Below are 12122 nucleotides of genomic sequence, written 5' to 3' on the forward strand. Positions count from 1 at the left end.
GGACCCCAGAAGGCCTCCTGACCAAATCTCACTGATTAATTAGCTATTGATGGTCATTTTTAAATGACTATATATATATATATGTTTAGTAAGTCAACAAATGTTTTATATATATATATATATATATATATATATATATATATATATAAAACATTTGTTGACTTACTAAACACATTCTTATATATGAGAGGGGGACTGGCTCCCCCTATGGTGTGCGTCACAGGAGTGGGAGGTGTCGAACCCTGTTTTAAAAACTCTTAACTACTTGCCGTTTGGACACAAGGAACCCAACCCACCGCCGTGCATGGAAGTGGTCAGGGGGAGCGAGCAGCGTTTTACCAGCAGCGAGACTCCGAGAGCGCGCGCGGCGCTGCCAGCATGGCTCACTCCGACAGCTGCCACTGCGGCGGTCAGAGACCGCACAGCAGCATCCTCTACAGCATCCTGAAGAGCGACGGCCAGGCCGCGCTGCACGCGCCCCGCAACCCGCGCCTGGCCGTGTCCATGCACGCGTGCGCATGCGGAGCCAAGAAGCAGGTGGCTCTGCGCTCGCCGCACACCACGTGCAAAGCGGCGTCCGCCGTGCTTGTGAAGACGCTGAAGTTCGTGAAGAACGTGCCATGCTTCCGCGAGCTGCCCATCGACGATCAGCACGCGCTGGTGCGCAGCAGCTGGGCGCCGCTGCTCGTGCTCGGCATGGCGCAGGACAGGATCGATTTCGAGACGGCGGAGACGGCGGAGCCCAGCATGCTGCAGCGCATCCTCACCAGCGGCCAGCAGGGCGAGCAGGAGAGCGCGCGCGCCCGCGGACACACCGGCGTGGCGCTCGCGGACGTTCAGGCCATTAAAATGTTCCTCAGCAAGTGCTGGGGACTGGACATCAGCACCAAGGAGTACGCATACCTGAAAGGGGCCATCCTGTTTAACCCAGGTGAGCAAAGGCTTATTACACTCGATCTTTCGAAACAGCTGGAGCTGTGTTTACACTGGAGATTAGGATGACGACACGCACCACCATAAATCATAATAAAACAAGAAAAAATTATTATATGAGCATAATGTTTTGGTTTGGTCATGCAACACTATTTTTTGCTGTTTCCAAAAGTAATATGATCATTTACAACAACAACAATAATAATAATCAGGACTGGTTATTAAAACAACAGTAATTAATAAGAAAAGTAACAATGTTTTGTTCATTATTCGTTTTTCTGTTTGTTGATGTTACAAACGAACTTGTTTGTTGAGTAAAAAGCTATTATGATTATTATTATATGATATAATAGATTTCTACATATATTTATCTTCATTCAATAAAAATGGAACATATTTGCAGGTGTGAGTTTCAGTGAGTGAGTTGGCGTGTGAATTTGTAAGCAGACCTGTGTGAACTAAAGTGTGTCTATAGCACCACAGACAATGTCCTAACGCGCGCGCGCATGTGTGTGTGTTGTCGTTCTTAGACGTGGCGGGCCTGCAGTGCCACCGCTACATCCAGGGGCTGCAGAGCGAGGCGCACCAGGCGCTGAACGAATACGTCAAGATGATACACGGAGGAGACACGGCGAGGTTCGCCAAGCTCTTCATCGCGCTCTCCATGCTGCGCTCCATCAACGCTAACGTGGTGGCGGGGCTTTTCTTCACCCCCGTCATCGGCACCGTGAACATGGAGGAACTGCTGCTCGACATGTTTTACGGGAAGTAGAAGTTTTTTTCTGCACTCACTCTTTAAACGGACTGAGTCGAGCCGGCGAGCGCTCGTTCAGTGAGACTGCGGGAAAATCCGGCAGTGCGCATGCGCTCCCCACAAGAACTTATTACTTTTTACACACGCTATTTTTGTACTATAACACTTGGACTGTGTTTTTCTCTTTGCCTTCTGAGTTGAATTCATTGCTGAATCCAAAGTCTGACATTTTTCCCTTTTGGGGAAAAAGCTTTAGAGTTTTTTTTTTTTTTTTATATTGTTTGTTTTAATTCAGTTATTTAGCTTTCCTGTGTGTTCCTGCATTGTACAGCCCTCTGATGAAATAGGCTATTTATTGTAGTATATTTGGATAATTACAAACTCTTGTAGGCCTATGTTTTTATTGTTATCTTATATGCCTTGACCGCACTGAAAATAATAAAATAATAATAGGCTAAGGATGCACAGTTTTTTGCCTTCTGAAAATGCCAAGCTTAACACTCAAACAAACAAAATAAAAGGAAAACAAACGTCTCCTGCCACAAGAGGGTAGTGTTAGCCCACAAACCTCCAGACATGGTGGATTCCAAAACAACTAATGGTGAGGTGCTTCAAAACAAATCAGCATTAACAAACTCCCTTGACCAGTGTCTTGAACAAGGCCATGGTGTGTAAAATAGTGTTCTGCATCTTTGTGATGGGGTCTGACATGCTCTTGTGGTGCAGGGCAGGACACCATATGCTGGACTCCAGGAACATTAGTCATGGAATTGTTAAGCAGCAGGTCAGGCTGTGCCTTTGAGCAGGGGAGCAAGACATGGCACCTTGACTGTTTGAGACGGGCAGGAACGCATGGCTAGCCATGTGGAGAGGGCAGTCAATGGATGCATCTGCTTACACGAGGTGTCTGTCGAGGACAGTGGGTGAATGTGTGGGAACGTTAAAGTGCTCATATTATGTAACGGAATAAAAGCGTTTAATGTAATATGGAAACACTAAAGTTTCAAAATGTCTACTTCACATGATCCATACAGTAGAGAAGCTGCAAAAACAGTCCATTTAGTTTAGCTCCAACCAGTCACAGTGAAGATATAAGGAGTGTTTCAGCCTTGGCTGCTTTTTAATTGAGACACAGGACAGCCAACCAGAAAAGAGATCATGTGTGTATACCAGTCTTCAAAGTACAGTAATAAAAACAGCCTGATTCATTATAAAATAGATGATAAAACCAGATTGGAACTTTTCTCATGTGAAAATGAATTAACGACTATTTTTTATACATAAAACCACACAAATGTCATAAGTGAGCCTCAGAGAAAGAAAGTAAAGTTCAAGACGGCTATGGGCCCTTTAATAGACCAAATATAATAAACATATTGGCTGGAGATAATGCATTTACCAAAACTTATATACTGCAAAGAGTTAAAGGAATACTCCAGCATTTTTAACCTAATCTCTGCTGCAGCAGCATCAGTATCATATCATAATTTTATATAGACAATCATTTTCAATTCTCCCATTGAGCTTAATAATAAACATGTTTCAAGACAAAATGTTTTCTATTCCTTTCTGATCTCCAGGGAGACACATTTATGGCAATCGATAATATGCTACACATGCAGCAGATAGAGAGAAAATGCTGTAGTATTTCTTTAAAGCAACTGCCCATAGGCTGCTATTATAAATGTGTTTCAAGTCCATGTTCTCTGTTCTTTTCTGCCTAGAGAGAAAGGCATTGAAAATACTGTCTGGAGCAATCAACGGTGCAAATGCACCAGAAAGAGATTAGGTTAACAAATCCAGGAATGTTTCTTTAAGTAACACCAAAAACCTGCACTAAGCACCTGTGCTTAATGAAAATCTTCTAATGTCATTTCCTCTCAGTGAGCTTTCATGTCTCACTTTCAATGCTTTTGTAGTCAAAATACCTGCATTCACCATTAAATTTGTGAAAAGATGCACAGACCCTGGTCAGAATAAAGAGCTCTGAGCTAACAGGCGTGCTTTCTTTCATCTGCACTCCTTGTAGCATTTTTATCTGTTTCACTCTCTGAGAGAACCGGAAAAATCAGAGTACTTCAAAGAGTACATTTTCGTTTGAAACGAACATAAAAAACACAAATTAGTGACCATCATACTCTGTCTCAGACAAGAAAACAGCACCAGCTGCAGTTTGCGTTAGAATCAAAACATGCTGCAATCCCCAGTGTCATGTCTAAAACTCTTTATATGTTGTGCTTGATAAGCACTTTTTATATACAGTATTGTGCAAAAGGTCTTAAGGGCATTGTGTGAAACAAATTATCTTGCCAATAACTGTGTTTTGCTTGTAAACACACCATTTATCATTAGAATAGATGCAAATGCATCTATGCATAAATACAATAAAGGTAACAATAATTTATTTTCAGAAGAGTACATGATTGATGTAAGTTATACAAGCTTGAAAAACTAAGTTTGGTTCTGTCTCTGGTAATTCCTTCACTAACATGCTTGATTTAACATAATAAAGTTTTACATAGCCATATTATTGTTATAGCATGGGCAACAAATAATACTGGGCTTCCTCAAAGAGAGGTTTAGAAATGGTTAAAGAATACATTGACAATACACTGACCAGCCACTTTAATATTAAGTGTGTCTGCTCTTCAATAGTCAGAACCCCCAGAGAGCAGGTATTATTTGGGTGGTGGATCATTCCCCAGAACCGCAGTGACACTGTATTAGTGTGTTGCACTGGTCCGAGTGGTCTACACTTACTGTCCGCTCTATCAGACACACATATCTTGTTGTTGTAGATGTAAAGTCAGAGACAATAACTCATTTGTTGCTTCACAATTTGTGTTCTAGTCCTTCATCAGTGGTCACAGGGAACAGTGGTTCCCTTTGTGCCATTTAAGGTATTCAAATTCAACTTTGCTATCATTCCTTCTCACCACAGCCATGTATTGAGTGTGGAATGAAATATAGTTCCTCCAGGACGTTGCTGCATTTCACTTGGGGGAGGAGGAGCAGTACACAAGAAGCAAGAAAATGCAAAAGTCATTAAAAACAATAAATACATATGATAGAATAGGGTTCCCTATCTGGTTCTTAGGACCCCCCAGACAGTCCACACTTTTGCTCTAACCCAACCACGTCAGGGATGAAGGAAAAATGTGAACCATTTAGGGTACTCTGAGGCTGGGCTGGGAACCACTGTAATAGATTATACAAAACACTAATAAACTATGCCTATCTATCTGCCCTTCGATGGACTGGTGACCTGTCCAGGGTGTATCCTGCCTTCCGCCCGGTGGCCGCTGGAGTGGGCTCCAGCACCCCCCCGCAACCCTGAGGGCAAAGCCGCTTAGATAATGGATGGATGGATGGATAGACTAATAAACTAAACTGTCCAGTACAAAACAAATGAAATAAACATTAAGTGCAGGACAGCTGACAGTAGAAACACAACAGTGGACAGTAAGATTGGTGAATGAACTGAAGACACCAGTTGGTCTACAGTAGTAATGACTGTGTATTACTGTACATGAGGCCGAAATTGGCTGCTTAATAGCCAGCTTCTTATTTGAGTTTTCTATTCCACTGTCAGTATGTAACTGCTGCCCTTTTTAGATGGAACAGAAAATTTAAATCACATAAGAAACCAACTTCAGCTTGTGTTCACTGTTATTTGTAATCATCTTTTTCTCTGTAGAATACAGAAAGTGCATAATTTTTTTTTAAAAAGAGCCCTGTAATGTGTATATCATTATCAGTATTACTCACAAGGGCTGACAGTGTTGACATTTGACATCTTTTGAAAACACTATCAGTTTTTAAGTTAATAAGTAGCAAATAAAAACTAGATAAATGAGGAAGCACATAAATTAGTCTTTAATTATTCATGACACCTACATCAGCATGTGGCTTGAATACACAGATTTTCATACATTAGCAATGTGCTCAGAAAGCTACTGTAAATGCACCCTGACTGCTATGTACTGTAGATGGCAGGTCTCTGCTGTTGAACTGAAGTGCTGCAGAGAATGTCACTCTTGTCACTCTGCTTTCTGCCTTTGACTCTCACTCTCTCTCTCTCTCTCTCTCTCTCTCTCTCTCTCTCGGAAGGTGAAATATGTCCCTCGCTAAATCTACAGCAGCTCAAGTTAAAGTCAGTGTTTGACACACACACACACAAATGCACACACACACACACACACACACACACAAATGCACACACACACACACACACACACACACACACACACACACACACACACACACACACACACACACAGTCAGACTCCCCAAGCGATCCCATCTCATTCCCAAGCAGGCAGGAGATCATGACGGATTGATCCGGAAGCCCGCGGTGCTGTCAGAGCCCATCCAGATATGGAAGACCTTTCAGCACAGACCGGCTAATTAATCTGCTCCCCTGAGCTGCCACGCTGCGCACACTTCAGGAAGCATCTCTCTCTTTCTCTCTCTATTTCCCTTTCTCACACTATTTCTCTCTACCCTGTCTCCCTCCCTTTCTCCCCTTCTCACACTCTCTTCCTTCCTGTCTCTCTGTTTCTCAATCTCTACCCTGTTTCTATTTCGCTTTCTCCTCATCTCTCTTTTTCTCTCTATCCTGTCTTTCTCTCTTTCTCTCCATCTCCTCTCTTTCGTTCTTAATCCCATCTCTCTCTCACTGTTTTTTCTTTCTCTCTCTTCCCTGTCTCTCTTTCTCCTCTCACTCTGTCTCCTACTCTGCTATCTCTCTATCTCTCTTTTGCCCATCTCTATCCTCTCTCTCCATCTCTCCCATTCTCTCTCCTTACCCTGTCTCTTTTTCTCTGTCTCCCTCTCTTTCTTCATGTCTTTTATATCTCACTTTCTCTTTCTATTTCTCTCTTCTCTCTCTCTCTCTCCCCCCACATTCTCTGTCTCTCTCATGCCTCTCTCTCTCTCTCTCTCTCTCTCTCTCAGCCACTACAAGCTTCTTTCATTCCTCCTTATTTAGCAGATGATATAGAGACTGGAGGATGGAGTAAAGGTCTAAGTCAGCCTGAATATCAGCAAAGACAGCATCTTTGCTTAGAGCTCCACCAGCAAGACGGCAAATCACTTCCAGAAATCTGCACTAATGGAAACATCATCCTATGTTATCAAAACCTGAGCTCCAGAATTCTGCAGCTGGAGCTGTGCCTCTGTTTCTCCAGCTTAGCTGTCTTATCATGAGCAGTGTGCTGTATGAATACCTGGATTTCAGCTATGCCGTGGAAGGCAAGAAAACAAGTTCTCATCCTGCCTCTCCTTTCCAATCAATGCTGATGAAAGATTCCCATCTGCCCCAGTGCCTCTACACTGTACATGAAGCATCTGGAAGGAAAGCGATAACAAGCTATTGTAAACCCTGCAGGCTGTGCAGAGACAACATATGCTTAGTGTTGATGAAGCTGCACAGCTTAAAGGACATCTTCATCCACAAACGCAAAGACTGCTAATAATAACTGAATTCTAGTGGGGGCAAGTTTGGACTACATACACAATATGGACACACTGTGATTATCCTGCACTGTTAATCAAGACATTCCATAAGTAATTGGACACAATAGGCCAGATTCATAAAATGCAGTGGCAGATTTGCATGGATTTTTTTCCACTTCTGGGATGTAAAGCATGGCTGTGCTTTTACCTCATTTAAATATGCCAATTTTGATTCACTACATGACAGTCCTACTACCACTCAGCCAGTAACTTTCCTGGTAAGATACTGATGTGGATTAAATGATATTTCTACAATATTTCTGAACATGTTTGGTCCCACATTGCACATACACATGCTCTGCTTATTACCCAATATATTTATTCAACACAGTTTGATCTGCTTGGATGGAGCAGCATGGAAAACCTTCTAAACAGGCACAGGTCAAATCCAGAAAGGGCAGCAAGTAAAGAAACACAAACATAATGACAGGCAAAAACAATGCGAGTCAAAATAGAGATGAACAGTCAAAACCAGAAAATATAGGAAACAAACACTCAGTAACTCTTGAAAGATGCAATACATCATACTGAACTGTTCTAAAAGCCTGGGCTTTATATTAAAGCTAATGAGTGGTCACGGGTGTAACAAATCAGTACTCAGGATAGAGAGATCTGTGATAGGAGCATGATGGAGGGTCAGGAGTCATGTGATCTCCCAGAGGATTCTGGAAGATCCAGGGAATCCTCTGATCCAAAGAGATGCGTGACACAAAACATTCCTCAAAATCCACCACTGAACCAAGAAATGCTGATAGTCTAGACTCCTGACTTGAATATCGTTGAACTCTGCATTAAGATTATTTTTGCTTCACAGCTGCAGTTTTGATAGGGGTGTACAATGTTTTGCTTTCACTGTACTCTTTCCATTGTAGGTCAAGAAAATAAGCTGGACAATTGGCTACATAGCAGTTTCTGAGCTAGTATGTTGGGCTAAATGCGAGCTGGAATGTAGAGTTACTGGGGGGAACAAACTGTCAAATTCCATAACAAAATTACATAAAAAAAACATGCACTTATTAAACAAAGACAAATTATATAAAAACTTGCAGTTCTCTGGGTCTCTGGTTTGTATCTAGGTATCAGTTCTGACTTCTGTCTGTGACAATGCATTAGTTCAGGGGGATCTTTGGACTTCATTCCATTTGTGTTAGCTTAAAGGTGCTTTTTCCAAGTTGACAACAAATTGTGTGTCTGCTAAATACTGCCAATGTAAATGTAAGCATAAGCACAACCAGCAGGGGTATGAAAAAAAAATGCAACAAAGTATCACAAAGTTTGTGTTTAAAATAAAAAAGGCCCAAATATCAATCCTTTATTAATATCTATTATGCTAATTATACGCAAAAATATATTGTCCAGAAGACGGCACTGAGGAGACATTTTCCCTTCCTTTCTGGAGACACTAAAGTCTCTTTTCAATCATTTTTACATGCCCTTGCCAACTTTGACTCAGCACTTGGAAGTGTGCCATAACTACGTTACATAAATGCCCAGTGGAGGGGACAGTGAGCGGTGGATTAATTAAATGGAATGCATTCACCCTCAGCTAGTTTGGCCTCAGTGAGTTTATTAGTTAGCCATGCCAGATATGTAATGCTAAACTTCTGAACACATGCATTTTATGAATAATTGCTTTGTCTGGCTGTAAACTTTGGTTTAAAACTTACGCATTTCCTTTCTTTTTGTTGTGCTAGCTAGCTAACTAACAAGCTAGGAGAATAATGTAATGAAGTTGTATCAGCAGACATGTAAAATAGATGGAGTAGTTTTCTACATGAATTTTTGCTTAAACATAGCAAACAGAAGAATCATTGTGAGTAAAAATATTTTACAGTATTTTAGTGCTAAGAGTCAATTTCTCAGAAGCTTGAAAATGAAATTGCATGAGATTGCAACAATATTTGGGCAAGCTCTGCTGCTTATGTGTCCACTTCACATGTGTCCACTCGCCCCTCCGAAGTCTCATTCTACAAAATTTGAGTTAGTAAATTAATGGAACATCTCCTAAAATGGCATTAGTGAAATAAAAAGGCCAATTTTACAGAGCATGTTACAATGACCATTGAAATGGGTGGCAATGCTTCTGTCAGATAGTACCCTCACTCTGATTCCTCATTCAGGCAGGACTCAGAATTTTTCTTCTAATATCTCAACAAGAGTCCTCCTGACTTGTTACTTTCACCTACTGTTGTATTCAAATGTAATTCCATTTGGATAAAAAACACTTGCTAAATAAGTAATAGGTCTTTTTTATGTTGTTTCTCTACTTCTCTAACGTTTTGCTTCAATTAAACATGGAAGTATCAGATGTTAAACCTGCACTATGTATGTTTTATTTATTAAAATTAGTGGCATTACTAATGTTGAAATAAGGTCATTTAAAAGTCAGATATATAGAGTCAGATTTAATTTTTCAGACCACATCATGAGTCTTTAAGTATTAGTATCGACACTTAAAGGGTCAAAAAGATTTAGCTCAAAATCAACATTAAACTACTTAAGATATAAATACAATAATAGATATTTTCACTTAAATCCTTTGAAAATGTACTTCACCAAGTTTTGACCCAGGTCTGTTTGAATACTCATGTTGCATGCAGCTACACATGCTCAGCTTATTACCCAATATATTTATTCAACACAGTTTGATCTGCTTGGATGGAGCAGCATGGAAAACCTTCTAAACAGGCACAGGTCAAATCCAGAAAGGGCAGCAAGTAAAGAAACAAAAACAATGACAGGCAAAAACAATGCGAGTCAAAATAGAGATGAACAGTCAAAACCAGAAAATATAGGAAACAAACACTCAGTAACTCTTGAAAGATGCAATACATCATACTGAACTGTTCTAAAATCCTGGGCTTTATATTAAAGCTAATGAGTGGTCACGGGTGTGGTCTGGCAGCCACTGGGAATTCTTAAGTCTGCAGAAGCATCTTAACTGCTCAGAAGACATGCAATATTCTGGTTAGTGTTTCTACCTACTTAAACTACTTACTACTAAAGAAAATATGGAGTTTTTCAGGGTCAAAAGTCTATTAGCCCAGTTTTATCAACACTGCACTGGTTACCAGTTAAATTTCGCATTGATTATAAAATTCCATTATTGACTTATAAAGCTCTAAACGGACTCACTCCTCAGTACCTGAGTGAACTTATCTCCTACTATGAACCATCATGCTTACTTAGTTCACAAGGTGCTGGCTTACTACTGGTACCTAGAATTAATAAAGTTACATCAGTGGGGAGAGCTTTCTCATACAAAGCCCCCCCCAGCTCTGGAATAATCTTCCTGTTAATGTTTAGGAATCAGACACAGCCTCATTGTTGAAGTCTAAGCTAAAAACTTACTTGTATAGTCAAGCCTTTTGTGATTAGTCTTCCCTGTCAGGTATAGATATAAGTATCTCTGCTGCTCTGTTAACACTGTAATCTGTGGTCAGTTACTCTTTACAGCAATGACTGAGTTTTTCTCTCCTTTCTTTGCCTAGCTGAATAGCTGCCCATCTTGTGCGTCTGATGCTGTTGCCTCTTCTGCCTTGATCGGGTGCCACTGCTCACTAGCCTTCTGGACTGGTTTGACCACCACTGAGCTTCTTGCTTTACAACGCTGTGCAATCCTCACCCTCAGATGATAATCATAAATTAATCAAGTTAATCACTGCTTTTCTTTTTCCCACTTTGTACTATAATACTTTATACTAATAATGTTTGCTATCCGGTATCGACCGTAGGAGGATGGGTTCCCCTTCTGAGTCTTGGTTCCTCTCAAGGTTTCTTTCTCTTTAGGGAGTTTTTCCTTGCCACTGTCTCCACTGGCTTGCTCATGGGGCTTGGACCCAGATTTTCTTTTCTTTTCTTTTCTTTTCTTTCTGTAATACTAATTGTTCTGTAAAGCTGCTTTGTGACAACATCTGTTGTAAAAATTGCTATATAAATAAATTTTGTCTTTTTTTTTCCGCAAAAAGTGAAATGTTCTGGCCAAGTTGTGACGAGAACATTGAATGCACATTTGTTTTGCTGCACATCGAACTTTAATAATGAATTGCCGGTGGAAAAGAGGACGATTCCGATTTTCCTTCTATGAACTTACATACTCTGTTGGACTCACTATGTCAGGAGACAGTCAGCCAGTCAGAGAGGAGAATCCAAAACAAAGAGGGGAGAAGATGGCAAGAGGGAGAATTCGGGCATTGTGATTGAGCGTGGGCAGTTTCACCCTTGGATCTATTTTCTCTGTTTTTTGTGTGAGAGTGGTATGTTGTGCCGACCCGACCTTAATGGTGCTTGTAAGAGCATTTTTTGTGGAACCTCATTAAGCTAAATTTACTAGCATGTATTTCACACATTTAACTAGAGTATGGGGTAAAATTACAGGGTGCTTTTTACAAAGTCAGTCAACCAAATTAATCCTCATTCAGAATACATTTCATTTACCAAATACATCATTTGAGTTAAGATAATGCCCTAAAGACAAGGAACTAAAAATAGCTGTATCATAGGTTTTGCTGCATCTGGAGGTCTTTGTGGATCCCAGACTTTAGGCTGTCACTGATTTCAAATGATTCACAACCAAGTGCTAAAAATGACATTTTAAAGGTTATGTTCATTTGTCTGTTAGGTTCATTAGCTGTAGCTCCTGAAAATGGGGTACTATGACAAGGGTATGGTTGAGCATATGAAGATAAAAGCTCCCTCAACTTAAACCTTAAATTGCTACTACTGTCATCAAAACGTTTTTACAAACAGTCATATGCAAAAGTTTGGGCACTCCAGACAAAGTGTGTTTGTCTGATTTTCTAAGTGAGAATAAGTACACATAATTATTGTTTGTTTTTCCAATATTTTACATTTTAGCGCATGGAGCAATTGTGCACTAAAATTAGCACACCGCTGCATGTTTCTTCCCTGCAATGCA

General features: G+C 40.6%; 1 protein-coding gene across 1 annotated transcript; it reads left to right on the forward strand.

Moving 5' to 3' along the window:
• The first annotated feature begins 293 nt into the window (after positions 1-293).
• Positions 294-3682, forward strand: nr0b1 (nuclear receptor subfamily 0, group B, member 1). Its single transcript, XM_017694593.2, has 2 exons — positions 294-931; positions 1464-3682. The coding sequence occupies exons 1-2, from the start codon at positions 379-381 to the stop codon at positions 1703-1705; spliced, it is 795 nt and encodes a 264-aa protein (XP_017550082.1). The 5' UTR covers positions 294-378; the 3' UTR covers positions 1706-3682.
• The last annotated feature ends 8440 nt before the right edge of the window (positions 3683-12122 follow it).

Source organism: Pygocentrus nattereri, chromosome 25, assembly GCF_015220715.1.
Source record: "Pygocentrus nattereri isolate fPygNat1 chromosome 25, fPygNat1.pri, whole genome shotgun sequence".
NCBI classification, from domain to species: Eukaryota; Metazoa; Chordata; class Actinopteri; order Characiformes; family Serrasalmidae; genus Pygocentrus; species Pygocentrus nattereri.